This window comes from Nicotiana tomentosiformis, chromosome 9 (assembly GCF_000390325.3).
Source record: "Nicotiana tomentosiformis chromosome 9, ASM39032v3, whole genome shotgun sequence".
Lineage (NCBI taxonomy): Eukaryota > Viridiplantae > Streptophyta > Magnoliopsida > Solanales > Solanaceae > Nicotiana > Nicotiana tomentosiformis.
Window position 1 is genome coordinate 42,416,129 of NC_090820.1, and position 21,143 is coordinate 42,437,271.

The 21,143-nt window shown below is 40.9% G+C and overlaps 1 protein-coding gene across 1 annotated transcript; it reads right to left on the reverse strand.

The window, feature by feature from the left end:
* Window positions 1-12,214: 12,214 nt before the first annotated feature.
* On the reverse strand, window positions 12,215-14,168 carry LOC138898666 (uncharacterized). Its single transcript, XM_070184747.1, has 4 exons — window positions 13,897-14,168; window positions 13,564-13,762; window positions 12,504-12,666; window positions 12,215-12,240 (listed from the first exon to the last, which is right to left on the reverse strand). Exons 1-4 carry the CDS (start codon window positions 14,166-14,168, stop codon window positions 12,215-12,217), a joined length of 660 nt encoding a protein of 219 aa, XP_070040848.1.
* Between the last annotated feature and the right edge of the window lie 6,975 nt (window positions 14,169-21,143).

The window sequence follows — 21,143 nt, forward strand, 5'->3', positions numbered from 1 at the left end:
AAGAGAAAACCAAATGCCAGCAACATCTCGATTATCAGTGGCAAAGAGAGAACAATAGGATCCTGGACCCAGTGCGTCAGTGTTCACATGAGCTTTAGACAAGCCCCTAGCAGTGCTCACACTGGGAAGGTCAATAAAGCGGCTTCCGTTGGGCCTGGCTTTCAGCCGGCCAAAACCAAGATTTTCAGAATAGTATGAGTAAGCAGGTGAGGGAGTGATAATGATTCTAAGTTCGTTTTCAGGGGAATTGGGGGAGCAGTTTATATAGTGATCGATTTGAACAAACAAATATAGAAAACAGTCAATTAGACATAAAGAAGGAAAGAAAATATCTCATGCAATTAAAATTGGTAAAGGAAATGAAAAATCTCAAACCCTAGTTGGGTCCAAACGTTTGAAAATCAAAACAAAGGTGAAAATCATTCTTTGTTTTGAACGTATATGGACGGAATATTGTCCAAATCCTAAAGACTCGGGTCACCACAACCTATTCTTGGAGGTAGTACTTGCCAAAGTTAGGCAAGTACCTAAGTAATACCATAAACAGAAAATCAATAGCGAGAGAATGCCAATAAGGTAAGTAGATCATGGATTGATTCCATTTTTAAGTTAGAATCGGAGAGAAATTAGGAGGCGGCTACTAGGGTTTACAGAAGAGAGGGGGAGTTGAGAGAAATTAGGGGTGGCTGGCGGAGGGAAATGGGCTAGGGTTTCATGGTGAGGGTAATTAAAACGGGGGAAATGGTTATGGGCCGTTCATTATTTGAGATCAACGGCCAGGATTAGAGGAGAAGCGAGGCGGGTCGGAAAAAGGGTCCCGACCGGGTAAAAATAAAAGAGGTCCTATGGTTTCGGCAAGGGGGATTGGGCTAGCTGTTTGGGCCAATTTTGGTCCAGTTTTGGCTCAGTTTCAGCCTAGTTTCGAGTTGGGTTTAATATACACAAAATTTATAAAAAAACAAATAATAAAAATGACAAATAAAATAATTTAAGAAATTAAATACTTAAAAATAATAACTAAGAGTTATAAAAATACAAAATTGTTATTTTGACATAAATAGTGTAATAAATGCAATTATGATGAGAATATAGGCTATTATTGCTAATATTATAAATAATAATAATAATATTACAAATATAATTACATAAAATAGAGTAAAATATTATAGAATATGCATATGGGTATAAATAATTAATTTGAATCAATCAAAATAATTTAAAGGAATAATTAGTAGATATTTAACAATTAAAAATGCAAGAAATTAATTTTAAAAGCTTTTAAAATGATAAAAATCACTTATATGACCCCTATAAATTGGGTAATAGTGCAAAAATAATATTTTGAAAGTATATGAAATACTTTATAAAATATGAGAGCGAAATTGAGTATCAACAACAGACTCCACAAATCTACTACTGGATTCGACGAATCCACTCTACATGCATCCATATGAAAGTGCGGGATCTATGCTCGTACCGGTGCCCTTTGACGGATAAGGATATAGGTCATGGAGAAGAGGAGTCCTTAGAGCTCTCTCAGTGAAAAATAAGGTAGATTTCATAAATGGAAAATGCAGGAAGCCGGACTCAAGGGATCCTAGTTTCGATCAATGGGAACGATGTGACAACATGGTCACATCATGGATTTTGAACTCTCTTTCGAAGGATTTGGCAGACAGTCTATAATATGTCAATTATGCTCAGGAGCTTTGGCAGGATTTAGAGGATAGATATGACCAAACAAATGGGGCAAAACTATATCAGCTGCAGAAGGAGATAAACGACTTGAGTCAAGGAAACCTAGACATCACTGGTTACTACACTAAGATGAAGAAGCTTTAGGAAGAGATAAACACTCCAAATGCACATGCTAAATGCAAATGCACATGTACTTATGGTGCTAAAGCAAATATGCTGAAAGCTGAGCAGGATAGAAGACTAATTCCTTTCCTAATAGGGTTGAACGAGGTCTACACTGTAGTAAGGGGAAGTTTTCTGATGATGAACCCATTGCCATCACTGGCACATGCTTTTGCAATTCACATTCAGAAGGAAAAATAAAGAGAAGTCAAATCAAATAATCAGTTTGTGGTTGAGTCTACAGCCTTAAGTGCAAACAGATCAAGGAATAATTTCTTCAGAACAAGTTACAATCAACAATCAAATGCCTCTAACAAAACTGGATATACAAACCACAATCAATACGGGAGCAGAAATGGAAATAACAACTGTAGGGGAGGATATTCTGGAAGCAAACCTCGACCATTATGTGACTACTGTAAGAGGCCAGGACACTCTAAGGACAAATGCTACAAGTTGCACGGTTATCCACATGACTCTAAGTTCAACAAGGGAAAAAGGATTGCTGCAAATATATTTAGAAGTCAGAATGAAGGAAACATTGGAGGAGAAGATAAGGGTAACTGTCAAGCTCAAGAACATGATCGAACTATGTAGAAACTTACAAAGGAATAGTACAATCAACTGCTGAGTATCCTAGAGAACTTCCATGCTGGAAATATTGGAAATGACTTGAAAGTAGGAGTTGTAAACTTTGCATGTATTTCAGCTTGCTCAACTTATTTTGATTATGGTGTTAATTTATAAGAATGTTCTAAATCAAAGGTTGATTCTTGAATACTTGACTTTGGGGCATCAAAATATATGACCTATAACAAATCCATGCTAACTAATATAAAGAACTTTAGCATATCCTTTCCTGGTTACTCTACCTAATGGTTATAAGGTGAAGGTGACACTGGTATGAGTTGTAGTTGTTAGTCCAATGTTCACTCTCAAAAGAGTCCTTTTTGTTCCAGTTTCAAGTTCAACCTAATCTCTACACATTATCTAACAGTACAACTTGGTTGTTTTGTTATCTTTACCAAATTTGCATGTATCCTTTTGCATGCACCTTCACTGAAGAGCCCTCTGGCAATTGGTAAAATCAAGGATGATCTGTATCTTTACTCTTCAGATTCTTTCAAGTCTGATTCTATGATTCATGATATTCCATCTAGTTTGCCTAATAAGAGCAATGTTGTCCCACATTCTATTTCACATGTTGTATCTAGTTTTTCTACTCCATGTCATGATTCTAATAAGACACACTTTCTCATATGTACTGCAATATTGAAAGCTTACTTCCCACTAATAAAATTTCATCTCTATGTGCAATGCATTCGTGTGATAAGAATATTGCTGATCCCTTGTGGCACAATAGATTGGGACATGTACCATTTGTCAAAATGAAGGGAATTCAATCAATACCAGTCTACTTTTCATCCAAACAACCTTTTGTTTTCCCTATATGTCCACTGGCTAGACAAAACAGATTACATTTCCCAAAAAGAATCACAGTCAGAACCAAAGTCTTTGAAATATTACCTGTTGACCTATGAGGACCTACCATGTCACAACACATTATAAATATAAATACTTCATCACCCTAGTGGATGATGATAGTAGATGTACCTTGACACACCTGCTTAGCTACAAAAGTAATGCTTTACAGGTCATCAAAGCCTTTTCTGTCATGGTGAAAAATCAGTTCAATTCTTCTATTAAATCAATTAGAATAGATAATGGCCTTGAGTTCATCGGTTCTGAAACTACCTTATTTTTCCAATTTGAAGGCATTGCATACCAGAAAACATGTCCCTACGCACCCTAGCAAAATGGTATAGTAGAAAGAAAGCACAAATATCTTTTAGAAACAACCATGGAAGTGTTGTATCAATTTATGTTGCTTTTATAATATTGGGGAGAATGTATTCTGCCTCAACCTATCTAATAAACAGACTTTCTTCCTCTACCCTTAAAAACAAATGTCCATTGGAGTTTCTTTATAGAAAAAGGCCTAACTATTCCCACCTCAGAAGCTTTGGATGTTTGTGCTTCCCTACATGTCACGACCCAAATCGGAGGGCCGCGACGGGCACTCGGTGCCTTACTCAACCGAGTATGAACATAATAAATCTTTCTTATCACACCATCATAGGTAAATAGGACATAAGGGCCATCATGAGATAACTGGAATAAAACATAAAAGAATACTAAACATAGGACGACCCAACATGATATAGAAACTTATAAACGTGACATATTGGCCTATAAGGCCAACATGATTATTTGTACACTTAAAACATAGTCCGATAAAGCCATACAAGTATCCATATACATCATATATGTCTACAAGCCACTAAGAGTACATAAATATCATAAAGATTGGGACTGAACCCCGCCATACTAATCAATACATGTCCAAATCATACTGACCAAATAGGCAACTCTGGAGCAAGTGGAGTGCACCAACACCTTCCGCTGAGCTGATAGCCTACTAGGAGGACTATCAACCTGTCTATTGGGACCTGCGGACATGAAATACAACATCCCCAGGCAAAAGGAACGTCAGTACAAATAAAGTACCAAGTATGTAAGATATGAAAGAAATATGGTGTAAAGAACTCAACATGTAAGTCTGAATATCTCTGTTAATCGTGAAAAATTTATAATGTCATGCATATACGTGTAAATGTCATACCATGCATAGGTATATGAGTACATACCATCATCAAGCCTCTTAGGGCTTTCCATCATATCATCTCGGCCTTTGTGGGCGAAATCATCATCGTATACCAGCTGATCATGTGATGGTGCGTATATAACGCCGTAACCTTTTCCCATATACCATATACATATAATATATGCATATATAACGCCATCTGGTAATGGGTCAATGTACATGTATAAATGAATGCAATGCATAATGTAATAAGTCAATAAGATATCTCGGATAAACTTTATCAATTTATGTATTTTTCTTAGACCCGTGAACAAATGATAAAATAATAGGACACATAGGGAATCAAGAACATAGGCACTCCTAGTACTTCTATGAATATAGTCATTTATGAAAGTTGTGTGTTTGCTCGTTTCATTTGTATCATATGGATCATGCCAAAAGTAAAGAAGGGATAGCCTTAACATACCTTAATTTCTCATACGAGCTCGTAGAAAGTCGTAGATGAAGAATCAAACTTAGATAAAGAATTATCCTCAAAGTGAGAACGTTGCTGCAAACGCTTCCTTATACCAAAGTAACTTATTCCCAAGATCAAAGTATGAATTTTTCCGGATAAAAGAATGAACTCCTAGCTAAAAGTGTTGTTATATTTCTTTGGTACAAAGAAAGATCGAGAAAGACATAAAATTGTTTAGCATATATATACAAACATGAAGCTATCTTTATCATGGAGTAACTTCATCCAAAAAGATATAATAGGTGTAACAACTCTTTTGTCCCCTCCCCCTCCCCCTCCCCCAAGTATATAATAAAACATATACAAAGATAGTACATTGAAATAGGCGGTGTGTGATTAAATAAATAAAGAAACTCAATCTTCTTATATAATAATTTGATTTTATATATTATGGGAGCAAGTCCACCTAAACCCACCTAGAAAGGTTAAAGAATATACTAATCATTTTGTCTTCATCCTAACATAGAACTTTGGAAATATTCAATTACTGAAAAATTATGGCATTTTATAACGTTAAAACATACACTAATATTTCATAGAGACGTGGAGATTATGATATTGGTAAAAATTTTTATATCCAATTCTAATATTTCCCATCTAACCTCAAAAGTCCAATTTTTTGTATTGTAAATTCTCAAAATGGGTAAAGATAACTATTATTATGAGAAAATAATTTGTATCTTTATAACAAAGAAAACCCCATTTATAAACTTTTTCATATCAAGTGTATAATTTAAAGCATATCCGAAAATAGAACTATTCAAGATCATACTTTATATATATATATATATATATATATATATATATATATATATTTGTGTGTGTGTGTGTGTGTGCGTGGGGGGAGGGGGGTCCACCCCCATTTGCCACCACTTTGAGAATCATGATTTTCCGATAAATGTCATCCTTTAATACAAAATTAGTCACCTCTTTTTTTAGTTGCCATGGTCCCACGTGGACAACACCATTTTTACACTTATCCACTTATACTAATTCTAAATAATTAATTTCTAGATCTTATTTCACTTAAATACTAATATACTTCATATATCTTACTATCATGGCCATGTGGTATAGCACTAATCCATAAATAAGGGGTATTATAGCTAGAAAATATTTTTCTCCAAAATGTCAAACTTCGACGAAACTCATTTTTTTCGATTCGTTTACCCCCTTACCTTCACGACTTTACTTATAACTTGTTTGAAATATCATAATACTTATATTCTCAAAAATAATGTTGTCCTTGAACTTATGTCAATTATCTAATGGCAAATCCAACGTACAATACTACGGTGTGTAGCATCGACGTAATACTGCGGAGTATAACATTGGCGCACTACTATGGGGTATAACATCGACGTAATACTGCGGGGTGTAACATCATTCCCCCCTTTGGAATATTCGTCCTCGAATGTTGAATGTTGCGCTTATCGGTCTCATAATCGGATAACTCTTACGAATAGTTTTAGCATTATCCTTGCCATCTAGGCAATTGTTCTGTGAATAAATCCAAAGGCCTAGGCATTCCGCCCTCTAGGCTTCTTTCTCACTCCACGACTTGTTGTCGGAATTCTTCCAATCTCGTAACTATTGCTACCACCTGTCATGCAACCTGTACGACTTTGACCTTGTAAGCGCATCTATGCGATTCTTCTCTCCTTTTTTTCCTCCAGCTTTTAGCCCATCTCTAGGCCTCACTTTGTGAACATATACAAAACTATGAAAAGTTGTCCCTCTAGGAATCTATAGGTGTTACTGAAGTCCTTCGGTTGGTACTTCTTTGTCACGACCCAAAACCTAACCCGTCGTGATGACGCCTATCGTGATACTAGGCAAGCCGACCTTTCCAAAACACTTTCAAAATTTAATAGAAATAAATCAAGACATTTAAAATAACCGGAGTTTTTCATAAACACGGGGGTAAAACCCAAATAAAACATAAGTGAGGAAAAATAACTTGACATCGGGGTGTCACTAAGTCATGAGCATCTAATAACCAATCTAGAAACAGAGTCTACTACAGTTTGTGCCAAATGCCAATACAAGAGAGAAAAGATAATAAGAAAGGAGAAACAAGGACTGCGGACGCCGACAGCTACCTTGTAAGTCTCTGATAATCAGCTCGCGCATGAACTCAGTGACTGCTAGAACCATACACACCCGGATCTGCACATGAAGTGCAAGGTGTAGCATGAGTACAACTAACTCAGCAAGTAATAGAATTAAATAAGGAACTGAGAAGTAGTGACGAACTATAATAATACAGATCATTTCAAAAGGCTTTAGTAAAGAGTGAACATGCTTTCAAATCTGGTGGGATAAGTCAAATCAGTTCGAGCCCAAGTAAAACAGATATGAATCTTTCAGAAATTTCATAATAACATCAGATAGCAACTAAGTGCAACAATAAATAAAAGCAAGAACAACCTCTCAAGGAAGCAGCCACTCAACTCATCTCATCAGCTCATACCGTCGGCTCTCAACCCTCAATACACACTCTCAATAGGAACCTGTGCTCACTGGGGGTGTACACACTCCGGAGGGGCTCCTTCCAGCCCAAGCGCTATATCACTGCGGCGTGCAACCCGACCCAATCATATAAGTAGCCATAAGACTCGTTGCGGCTTGCAACCCGATCCATATACCCTCACATAGTTCACAACCCGGAACGCAGGCCCTATCTTATTCACTAACCTCTCCAGCCCCTCGAGATCACAGAATATAATAATAATCGTCTCAAACAGAGAACACAACAAGTATCAACAAGAAATGAGAGGGAATAGAGATATAACACACAAGTAAGATTATGACTGAGTACAAGACAACAATTAGGAGTCAATTCAACAAGTATACGACCACTGCGGGTCCCAACAGTGATATCATATGGCCTAAGCATGGTTTCTAACATGAAAGGCACTCGATTGCTCAAAGGCAAGGAAAAACAAGTAATAACAATGGCTATTCGACTTTACTGTCTCACGGGACGGACCAAGTCACAATCCCTTACGGTGCACGCTCACACGCCCATCACCTGGCATGTGCGTCACCTCCAAACACTCACATCATACCAATACTCGGGGTTTCATACCCTCATAACCAGATTTAAAACTATTACTTACCTCAAACACGTAAAAATCCTACTCCACAATGACTTTGCCCCTCGAGTCAATCTCCAAAAGCTCTGAATCTAGCCATAAGCAGTACAAGATAATCAATATTGGTTAAAAGGATCAATTCCACAAGAAAAATACTAAAATATAGCCCAAAATCCGAAATCAGCTCAATCCCCCCCCCCGGGGGGGGGACCACATCTCGAAACCCGACGAAAGTAATAAAACACGAAAGCCCATTCACTCACAAGTCTAACCATACCAAATTTATAAAAATCCGGCCTCAATTGCCCCTCCAAAACCCCAAAGTTCACTCTCAAATTCCCAAGCCCTAAACCCCCATATTTCCAACTCAAATCCCTAATTAGGTGATGAAGAAAGCCATAGATTCACAAAATTTAGACCAATCCATGTTAGAATTACTTACCCCAACGTTTTCCTAGAAAATCCTCGAATAATCGCCTCTCTCCCGAGCTTCCCAAGTCCAAAATCGAAAATGAAAGTCCAACCCTCGAGCTGGTGTTTTTCTACCCAGAAATACCGCACATGCGATCTTCTTGTTGCTTCTGTGATGCCGCACCTGCGAAAATTCCATCGCATGTGTAGATTTCAGTAAAAATCCTGACCTCGCTCATGTGGACCAAAGACGCATCGCACCTGCGGCCATCCTTTGCACCTATGCCCAGCTGCCCGCATCTACGACCCTCGCAGGTGCAAGAAAATCTTCGCACATGCGGCTCCTGCCCGGTTCCTTCTTGGACGCATCTGCGGTTCCTTATTTGCTTCTGCGGACTCGCACATGCGGTTCCCACTCTGCAGGTGCGGTTACACTAGTAGCAACAGCTTCAGCTGCATTTCCTTAACTCCCTTTAGGCCGTTAACCACCCGAAATCACTCCGAGGCCTCTAGGTCCTCAACCGATCATACCAACAATTCATCCATGCGAACTTAGTTGAACCTTCGAATCACTCAAGACAACATCAAAACACCAATTACACCCAGATTCAAGCCTAAAGAACTTCAAAATTTTCAACTACCACAAACGATGCTGAAACCTACCAAACCACATCTGATTAACCTCAAATTAACACACAAGTCAAAAATGATACCAAGAACCTATTCCAACTTCCGAAAATCCAATCGGACCCCGATATCAAAATTTCTACTGCCGGCCAAAATCGCCAAAATTCCAACTTTCGCCAATTCAAGCCTAATTCTACTACGGACCTCCATATCACATTCCGGACGCGCTCCTAAGTCCAAAATCACCTAACGGAGCTAACAGAACCATAAAAATTCAAATCCAATATCCTTTTCCCATAAGTCGACATCCGGTCGACTTTTCCAACTTAAGCTTCCAATTAAGAGACTAAGTGTCTTAGTTCACTCTAAAACCACTCCAGACCCGAACCAACCAACCCGGTAGGACATAATATAGTTGTAATGCACAAAAGAAACTGAAATGAGGGAAACTGGGCTATAACTCTTGAAATGATCGGCCGGGTCGTTACATCGTCCCCCTCTTAAACAAACGTTCATCCTCGAACGAGTCTAGAAATATACATGGAGTCTCATATAGGTGTGTATATATGCTTCACATCTCACGCGCGGTATCCTAAGTGGACTTCTCCATAGGCTAACCTCTCCACTGCACCTTCACTGAAGCTATATCCTTTGACCTCAACTTCCGAACCTGCTGCTCTAAAATGGCCACCGACTCTACATCTTAAGTCATATCACCATCCAACGGAATCGTGCTGAAATCTAAAACATGGGACGGATCGCCGATATACTTCCGGAGCATAGAAACATGAAATACTGGATGCACACTCAACAAGCTAGGAGGCAAGGCAAGCTTGTAAGCCACCTCCCCGATCCTCTGAAGTACCTCAAAAGGCCCAATGAACCGAGGACTCAACTTTCCCCTCTTCCCAAACCTCATAACACCCTTCATTGGTGATACCTTCAGCAGAACCTTCTTCCCGACCATGAAAGACACATCACGGACCTCCCTGTCATCATAGATCTTCTGCCTAGACTACGCCGTGCGAAGCCGCTCCTGAATTAATTTCACCTTGTCTAATGCATCCTGGACCAAGTCAGTGCTGATCTACACCGCCTCCCATATAAAGCCTCGTACGGAACCATCTGAATACTTGACTGATAATTGTTGTTATATGCAAACTCCGCGAGCGGCAAAAACTGGTCCCATGAACCCCCAAAATCAATGACACAAGTAACATGTCCTCTAATATATGGATAGTGCGCTCGGACTGTCTGTCCGTCTAAGGCTGAAAGGTTGTGCTCAAATCAACCTGAGTACCCATCTCTCGCTGCACGACCCTCCAAAACTATGATGTATATTGTGTGCCTCTATCTGAAATGATAGAAACTGGGACACCATGAAGGCAAACAATCTCTCGGATGTAAATCTCAGCCATCCGCTCTGAATAATAAGTAGTACCAACTGGAATGAAGTGCACAGACTTGGTCAGCCGATCCATAATCACCCAAATAGCATCTAACTTCCTCGAAGTCCGTGGGAGCCCAACTACGAAATCCATGGTGATCTGCTCCCATTTCCACTCTACGATATCTAATCTCTAAAGCAAGCCACTCGGTCTCTGATGCTCATACTTAACCTGTTGATAGTTGAGACACCGAGCTACAAATCCAACTATATCCTTCTTCATCCTCCTCCACCAATAGTGTTGTCTCAAATCCTTGTACATCTTCGCGACACCCGGATGAATGGAATACCGTGAGTTGTGGGCCTCCTCAAGAATCAACTGCCGAAGCCCATCCACATTGGGCACACATATCCGGCCCTGCATCCTCAACACGCTATCATCACCAATAGTCACATCTCTAGAATCACCTCACCGAACCCTTTCCTGGAGGATGAGCAGATGGGGGTCATCATACTGACGCTCCCTGATACGATCATAAAGAGAAGACCTAGAGACCACACAAGCCAGTACCCGACTAGGCTCTGAAATATCCAATCTGACAAGCTGGATAGCTAAGGCCTGAACATCCAATGCCAAGGGTCTCTCTGCTGCTAGAAGATATGCTAAACTCCTCAAACTCTCCGTCCAGCGACTCAAGGCATCGGCCACCAAATTGGCCTTCCCGGGATGGTACAAAATAGTGATATCATAGTCCTTAAGAAGCTCCAACCACCTCCGCTGACGCAAGTTAAGATCCTTCTATTTGAAAAGATGCTACAAACTCCGATGATCAGTGTAAATCTCATAATGAACCCCGTACAAATAGTGCTGCTAAATCTTCAAGGCGTGAACAATAGCTTCTAACTCAAGATCATGGACATGATAGTTCTTCTTATGGGTCTTCAACTGACGTGAAGCATAAGCAATCACTCTACCCTCCTACATCAGAACACACCCAATATCGATCCGCAAGGCATCACAATACACAATGTAAGAACCAGAAGCTGATGGTAGAACTAGAACTGGAGTCGTGGTCAAAATAGTCTTGAGCTTCTGAAAGCTCTCCTCGCAATCATCCAACCACCTGAATGGAGTACCCTTTTGGGTCAATTTGGTCAAGAGTGATGCAATAGATGAAAAACCTTCCACAAAATGACAGTAATAGCCCGCTAAACCAAGAAAGCTCCTAATCTCCGTAGCTGAGGACGGTCTGGGCCAAATCTGTACCGCCTCTATCTTCTTCGGATCCACCTGAATACCCTCGCTGGACACTACGTGCCCCAAGAACGCCACTGAACTAAGCCAAAACTCACACTTGGAGAACTTTGCATAAAGCTTCTCCTCCCTCAATCTCTGTAACACAATCCTCAGATGTTGGGCATGCTCCTCCTGGCTACGAGAGTACACCAAGATATCATCAATGAATACAATAATGAATGAGTCCAAATAAGGATGAAACACACTTTTCATCAAATGCATGAACATTGTTTCGGTGTTAGTCAGCCCAAAAGACATCACAAGGAACTCATAATGGCCATATCGGGTCCTGAAAGTTGTCTTAAGAATATCCTAATCCCGAATCTTTAGTTGGTGATACCCTGACCTCAAATCAATCTTGGAGAACACCATCGCCCCCTGAAGATGGTCAAATAGATCATCAATACGTGGCAAAGGATACTTGCTCTTGACTTTGACCTTGTTCAACTGCATGTAGTCAATGCACATCCTCGTAGAACCATCTTTCTTCTTTACAAATAGAACTGGTGCACCCCAAGGTGACACGCTAGGCCGAATAAACCCTTTATCAAGGAGTTCCTGAAGCTGCTCCTTCAACTCAGCCGGTGCCATACGATACGTTGGAATAGAAATGAGCTGAGTGCCCGTCACCAAATCAATACCGAAGTTAATATCCCTGTCAGGCGGCATGCCCGGCAGGTCTACAGGAAACACATCCAGAATATCATGCACCACCGACAAAGAGTCAATGGCAGGAGTCCTTGCACTAATATCCCTCACAAAAGCCAAATAGGATAGACAAACCTTTTCAACCATACGCTGAGCCTTCAAGTATGAAATCACTCTACTGGGAACATAGTCTATAGAACCGCTCCACTCAACCCTCGGCAACTCTGGCATCGCCAACGTCACGGTCTTAGCTTGAAAATCTAGAACAGCATGACATGGAGACAACTAATCCATACCCAATATCACATCAAAATCGACCATACTAAGCAGCAAAAGATCCACTTTGGTCTTCGGACCCCAAATAGTCACCACACATGACCGATATACGCGGTCCACAATAATAATATCGCCCATGGGAGTAGATACATGAACATATGAAACTAAAGACTCACGGGGCATATCCAAAAAATGAGTGAAATATGAGGAAACATATAAATAAGTGAAACCAGGGTCAAATAATACAGAGGCATCTCTGTGGCAAACTGAGACAATACCTGTAATCACAGCATCTGAAGAAATGGCATCTGGTCTGGCAAGGGGGGTATAAAAATAGGCCTGGCCACCCCCTGATCAGTCTCCCCCTCTTGGGAGACCCCTAACCGACTGGGCTCCACCCCGAGCTGGATGAGCGAGTGGTGAAGAGACTGGTGCTGATGTCGTAGACTGGCTCCTCTGCTGAGCTGGACCTCCCGTAAGGCGGGGACAATGTCTCCTGATGTGGCTAAATTCTCCACTCATAGCAACTCCTTGGTGCTAGTGCTAGTGCTGGGGTTTGAAGGGAGCCCCGAGCATTGGGATGACTGGTAAAAGGACCCAGCATAGACGAGACCTGATTTGATGGAGCACGGGACGAACTCTGAGCTGGGAGGGCACTGAGAGATGAATGGCCTTGCTGATAACTGTGTGAACCATGGCTAGATGATGCACCACGGTGGACTGGGCGAGCCGTCTGAGCATGTCTGAAAGGATGACCCCTACCGTGCTGGAACTGACCCCAGAAGGAGCACCGCTAAATCCTCCCTGTCTATGAGGCCTCTTGGCCTCCCTCTCAACCCTCTCCTGACTACGAACCATCTTAATCTGACGCGTAATGTCGACAACCTCATCAAAAGTAGCACCCGACACTCTCTGGTCATAAACAATCACAGCTGGAAAGTGAGGCCATCTATAAACCTCCTGATCCTCTCCCTGTCTGTGGGAACCAACCAGATAGCATGACGGGCCAACTCCGAAAATCGCATCTCATACTGTATCACACACATACCACCCTAACGAAGCTACTCAAACTGCCTAAGCAGCTCCTCTCTACGGGACTATGGCACAAACTTCTCCAGGAATAGACCGGAGAACTGCTGCCAGGTAAGGGGTGCTGCGCTGACCGGCCTACGCCTCTCGTAAGCCTCCCACCAACTGAAGGTAGCCCCAGAGAATTGAAAAGTAGTGAACGAGACCCTATTAGCCTCTAGAATACCTACTGTATGGAGTATCCTCTGATACCTATCCAAGAAACCTTGTGCATCTTCTCCATCTGTACCACAGAAAGATGGAGGATGGAGTCTCCCAAACCTCTCCAATCTACGCTGCTCATCCTCAGGCATAGCAGGAACCGCATAGTCCTGAGCAGCTCCAACCGGCTAGGTTAGTGGTGCCCCCGATGTCTGGAATCTCTATACCACCTGCTCTGGTGTGCAGGAAGCGGGAGTCTGAGCACCTCCCCCGGCCTGAGAAGTGGTTGTTGCGGCCGGAACAGAGACCGCCTGAGCAAGACTGGTACACGCGGTCAGAATCTGAGCTAAGGTGGTGCCTGAGCTGGTGCGTCAACAATTGGAATTTTGTCATGATCTAGGGCAATTGGTGGATCTACAGGGTACTGCCCTATCTGCTGTGCGGGCTGCACCTCTGCCCCTACCGCGACCTCAGTCTCTTGCAGTCCTGGCTGGGGGTACTTGTGGTTGTCCATCCTGCTAGGTAGTACGAGTCCTCGCCATTTGTGAGAGAATGAAAAAACAGATGTTTAGTTACTAGAATCAACAGATTCGCATGACAAGAATTCAAGAATGTGGAGTTTCCTAAGGGTTCTGCAGCCTCTTGAAGATAAGTACAGACGTTTTCGTACCGATCCGCAAAAATCTACTAAACTCGCTCATGACTCGTGAGACCTATGTAACTTAGGCTCTAATACCAATCATATAAGTAGCCATAAGGCTTATTGCGGCGTGCAACCCGATCCACAGTCCATAAATAGCCATAAGGCTCGTTGCGGCGTGCAACCCGATCCACAGTCCATAAATAGCCATAAGGCTCGTTGCGGCATGCAACCCGATCCATATACCCTCATATAGTTCACAGCTCGGCACTCACCCCTATCTTATTCACTAACCTCTCCAGCCCCTCGGGCTCACAGAATATCATAATAATTGGCCCAAACAGAGAACACAACAAGTATCAACAAGAAATGAGAGGGAACAGAGATATAACACACAAGTAAGACTGTGATTGAGTACAAGACAACAATTAGCAGTCAATTCAACAAGTATACGACCACTGCGGGTCCCAACAGTGATATCATATGGCCTAAGCATGGTTTCTAACATGAAAGGCACTCGATTTCTCAAAGGCAAGGAAAAACAAGTAATAACAATGGCTATTCGACTTTACAACCTCACGGGACAGACCAAATCACAATCCCTCACGGTGCACGCTCACACGCCCATCACCTGGTATGTGCGTCACCTCCAAACACTCACATCATACCAATACTCGGGGTTTCATACCCTCATAACCAGATTTAAAACTGTTACTTACCTCAAACGCGCAAAAATCCTACTCCGCAATGACCTTGCCCCTCGAATCAATCTCCAAACGCTCCGAATCTAGCCATAAGCAGTTACAGATAATCAATATTGGTTAAAAGGATCAATTCCACAAGAAAACTACTACAATATATCCTAAAATCCGAAATCAGCTCAATCCTCCCCCTCCCCCGGGGCCCACATCTCGAAACCCGATGAAAGTCACAAAACACGAAAGCCCATTCACTCACAAGTCTAACCATACCAAATTTATAAAACTCCGACCTCAATTGCCTCTCCAAAACCCCAAAGTTTACTCTCCAATTCCCAAGCCCTAAACCCCCAAATTTCCAACTCAAATCCCTAATAAGGTGATGAAGAAAGCCATAGATTCACAAAATTTAGACCAATCTAGGTTAGAATAACTTACCCCAACGTTTTCCTTGAAAATCCTCGAATAATTGCCTCTTTCCCGAGCTTCCCAAGTCCAAAATCAAAAATGAAAGTCCAACCCTCGAGCTGGTGTTTTTCTATCGAGAAATACCGCACATGTGGTCCTCTTATCGCTTCTGCGACGCCGCACTTGTGGAAATTCCATCGCAAGTGTGGATTTCACTTTAAAATCCTGATCTTGCTCATGCGGACCAAAGACCGCATCTGCGCCTATCGCAGGTGCGGGAATCCATCGCACCTGCTGCCATCCTTTGATCCTACGCCCAGCAACCCGCATCTGCGACCCTCGCAGGTGCAGGAAAATCTTCGCACATGCGGCTCCTGCCCGGCTCCTTCTTGGACGTATTTGCGGTTCCTTATTCGCTTCTGCGGACTCGCACCTGCGGTTCCCACTCTGCAGGTGCCGTTACACCAGTAGTAGCAGCTTCAGCTATATTTCCTTAACTCGCTTTAGGCCGTTAACCACCCGAAATGACCCCGAGGCCTCCGGGACCTCAACTGATCATACCAACAAGTCATGAAACCCCATGCGAACTTAGTCAAACCTTCGAATCACTCAATACAACATCAAAACACCAATTACACCCGGATTTAAGCCTAAAGAACTTCTAAATTTTCAACTATCACAAACGACGCCGAAACCTACCTAACCACATTCGATTGACCTCAAATTAACACACAAGTCAAAAATGATACCAAGAACCTATTCCAACTTCTGAAAATCCAATCCGACCCCGATATCAAAATTTCCACTACCGACCAAAATCGCCAAAATCCCAACTTTCGCCAATTCAAGCCTAATTCTACTACGGACTTCCAAATCACATTCCAGACGCGCTCCTAAGTCCAAAATCACCTAACGGAGCTAACCGAACCATAAAAATTCAAATCCAAGGTCATTTTCCGACAAGTCGACATCCGATCGACTTTTCTAACTTAAGATTCCAATTAAAAGACTTAGTGTCTCAATTCACTCCGGAACCAATCTGAACCTGAACCAACTAACCCGGTAGGACATAATATAGTTGTAAAGAATAAAAGAAGCATAAATGGGGGGAACAAGGCTATAACTCTCGAAACGACCGGCCGGGTCGTTACATTCCTCGAACATACGATTATTGCTATATCTTATGTCAAAGCCTTTGTTATATATCCTTATGGCTTTAATACATCTAGGTAGGTCATAATATACCCTAACTCTTACTTCGGTTTATTATTACCGAGATCTGCTACCCAACTCTAGGTTACTCTCTCATTACTTATTCTATGTGTATGAATCTAAGTCCTTTAGTGCTTCCTTGTTATTGTTCATCTAAAGAATGGCATCATAACTTCCTCTCATACTTTGGAATTTTTAACCATCTATTATTGATTTACCTTAAGGCTGATCTATATCTACCACTGATAACTTGAGACCTCTTACGCAATACATTGTTACTAGGGCTCACGTCTCATCGGGGAACATCTGAAGTGATTTTTCCGATCCACCTAGGGATGATACTATACTTCAATAACCTTATTTTATAGTATCCCAACATGATTCATCTTTCGGGGTATTTTAATCCCGTGCAATTCATGAAATCCCTTTCCTTTAGATCTTCACTCAATCAAATGTCTAAATGCCATCCTCTTTTTTGTCACAATTACATCCCTATTCTACTAAAAGGGCAACATTACATCTCTTCTAAATGATACTAGTCTTAGACTCCTTTGCATTCATTAAGGCTATACTGAGCTTTCTATATCTTACGGAAACCATCAGCTCTCTTGTTTTGATGGGATTAATCTCACAGCCTTACCTATTCTTGTCACCTTCTCACTCACCTTTTTCTTATCCTTACTCCTATTTACCTTGTCTCTCTATGATGCTTTATCTTATTACCTACACACATCTATTTATACTACTCGCAACCTTCCTTTAACTTGCAATCACTATAGATTTCCTTTCGTGCCTTCTCAGTTGTCTTTAAACATAAGCAATTACTCTTCCTGATTGTTCTGCCACTTGTTGCGCGGATACTTGGCTTATCTTAGTGCCCACGGATACTAGAATTCCCTGTAACTCATATAATCTCAAATATCACCTTTGATTTTTTTTCTCCTACCGTTCATTAGCCACAATAGATGCCACTTTCTTATGGAGTGCATACAATATTGTAGTGAGACGTGAAGATTATGATATTGGTAAAAATATTATATCCAATTCTAATATTTCCCATCTAACCTCAAAAGTCTAATTTTTTGTACTGTAAATTCTCAAAATGGGTAAAGATAACTATTATTATGAGAAAATAATTTCTATCTTTATAACAAAAAAAATCTCATTTATAAACTTTCTCATATCAAGTGTATAATTTAAAGTATATTCGAAAATAGAACTATCCAAGATTATACTTGATATATATATATATATATATATATATATATATATATGGGGGGAGGGTCCACCCCCTTTTGCCACCACTTTAAAAATCATGATTGTCCGATAAATGTCACCCTTTAATACAAAATTAGTCACCTCTTTCTTTAGTTGCCATGGTCCTACGTGAACAACATAATTTTTACACTTATCCACTTATACTACTCCTAAAAAATTAATTTGTAGATCTTATTTTACTTAAATACTAATATACTTCATATATCTTACTATCATGGCCATGTGGTATAGCACTAATTCATAAATATGGGGTATTATAGCTTGGATAATTCTTTTTCCAAAATGTCAAACTTCGACGAAACTCATTTTCTTCGATTCGTTTACCCCCTTACCTTCACGGCTTTACTTATAACTTGTTTGAAATATCATAATACTGATAACCTCAAATATAATGTTGTCCTTGAACTTATGTCAATTATCTTACGGCAAATCCAACGCACAATACTACGGTGTGTAGCATCGACGTAATATTGTGGAGTGTAACATCGACGTACTACTACGGGGTATAACATCGACGTAATACTGTGGGGGTGTAACACTACAAATCTTAATGCTCATAACTACATATTTGAACTAAGATTCTTACCTCATGTGTTTGTGGGATAACCCTTTGGGACAAAAGGTACAAAGTACTGAATCTAGTCACAAAAAGGATCCATACTTCAAGAGATGTCATATTTTATGAAAATGTGTTTCCCCTTTGGTGTGTCTCCTAGTTCAAGTAGAGTTTTCTATCTTTTCCACAAGTAAATTCAGATTTAGCATATGATTTATTTCTCATAATGAGTTTGTTCTATTCCTAGTCCACCTAATCAACATCTTACAGAAGTGTCACCTAAAGCCTCATCCCCAGGGCCAAATGAGACCACCTTTAACATAACTCAAAACTTTGAGGAATGTTCTTCACCTAATAGTAATCAAAGTGAATCACCTACTACCAACATTTTAAATCCAATAGCACAACAAAATCGTAATGTAACCTCAGCTAGACCTTATATAATACACAAAGTTCCCACTTATTTGAGAGATTATAACTACTCACTCCCTCAGTTACAACCAAACCACGAAGGGTGGCTCGAGGTATATAATATGGACCAGCGTGTGGATGGGATCACGCATTGCAGCGGAGTTATATTAAGGTATGAACCTTGTGTTAGAATCGTGTGATGGTTCTACGGTGTGTGATGGATTTTCAGCATTTCGTTGTGGCGGTACTTGTTAATCTTGTGGGGCAGTTCTCTTATTTGAGTTATTTTCCATGACTGAGTATATTTGAATTGTTGCGTATTAGTGCACGGATGGCATGGTTTGTGGCTCTGGGTAGTATTGGTGTGACATGTCAGTAGAGTAGATGGTATTTGATAAGATGAGGTCATCGGATATAGAATGGATGCTATCAGATCTGATTACGATATATTTGAAAGGATAATGTCGTTGATCGTCTTAGAAATTGGCTATATTTCTTGTTGAAGGAGAGGGAGCTCCATGAATTGTTGATCTAATAAATAGTTATGAGTTTCTGCATGTCTCTTTTATCATCGGCTGTGTACGAAGGTTTTTGAACGAGGTTTTATTTGATATGAGGTTTATTACCAGCATTGTGTTATTTTGTGCAGCTACTGTGATTGGAAATTTTGCCATGTGTATTTGAGTTATGTGGTATATCTAGTGATTATGTCATGGGTTATGGTTATGGCTTGATGCAGTTTGTTCAGACTTATACAGTGTATGGATGCGAGATTCGAGTCTTATAGGAAATTTCGGATGTTGGAAATTGGATTCTAAGGCTTATGGGATAGGTCAAATTAAGAAATTTTAGTTATGTTGTATAATCGGACCTATATAAGATAGGTTGGCATGGGATCACCCCCGGGTATGTGCATGTAAGGTTACACAGTAGTTTGATGGCTTTGGGAACAACTCTTGGCACGTTCGACGACGAACGTATGCTTAAGTGAGGGAGGATGTAACGGCCCGACCGGTTGTTTTGGGCATTTGCACTTCGCTCGGTAGTTTACGGGCATGAGTAGCTCTGTATGATGTATTATGACTTATGTGAATAGTCCGTTTTGGTTTTTAGGTTATTCAAAATAGATTTGGTAGAATGAATTTTATTGTTGAAGCTTTAAGTTGAGACAGTTGATCAAGTTTCACTTTTTATGAATTTGACCCTGGAACGGAGTTTTGATGGTTCCGTTAGGTCGGGATGGTGATTTTGGACTCGGACATATGCCTGGATTTGAATTTGGATGTTTCTAGAAGGTTTCGGCACAAATTGGCGAAAGTTGGGAATTTGAAGGTTTGGAAAGTTCAATAGTTCGACTGAGAGTTGACATGTGGATATCGGGTTCGGATTGTAGTTTTGGGAGTTGGTCCGAATTAATTTGCTATGTTTTGGCACAAGTTTTGGATGTTGAAAAGTTCAAAGTTCATTAAGTTCGATTTGAGGTGCGATTTGTCAATTTGATGTTGTTATGCGTGATTTGAGGCCTCGAGTAGGTCCGTGTTATGTTATTGGAATTGTTGCTATATTTGAACGGGATCCCGAGTGGCTCAGATGAATTTCAGATGAGGTTCAGATCACTTTCGTTGCATAGTGCATTGTTCAAGGCTGTTGGTTCTGGTGTGATTGCACCTGCAACTGGATTTGCGCATGTGCGATGGCCAAAGGATTCACAAAGGCATTGCAGAGGAGAGGTGAGCGCTAGGTGAGGAAGACCGCAAAAGCGGAGATTTGGGCGCATATGCGGATGCGTAGGTGCGAAGTGATGGAGTGCAGGAGCGAGGTATTTGGTATGTGCGGATGGTGGCACGCACCTGCGATGTCGCAGAAACGGATATTTTGTCCACAAGTGCGAGGGTCAAGTTCTTAGCTGATTCCACATAAGCGG

Coding starts and splice junctions, on each gene's coding strand:
- LOC138898666 (XM_070184747.1), bottom strand. CDS start 14,168: ATGCCTGAGGATGAGCAGCGTAGATTGGAGAGGTTTGGGAGACTCCAT. Junction 12,667..13,563: donor TTAGCGGTGCTCCTTCTGGG/GTCAGTTCCAGC, acceptor TCATACTTGAAG/GCTCAGCGTATGGTTGAAAA. Junction 12,241..12,503: donor TGACAGGGATATTAACTTCG/GTATTGATTTGG, acceptor GACCATCTTCAG/GGGGCGATGGTGTTCTCCAA.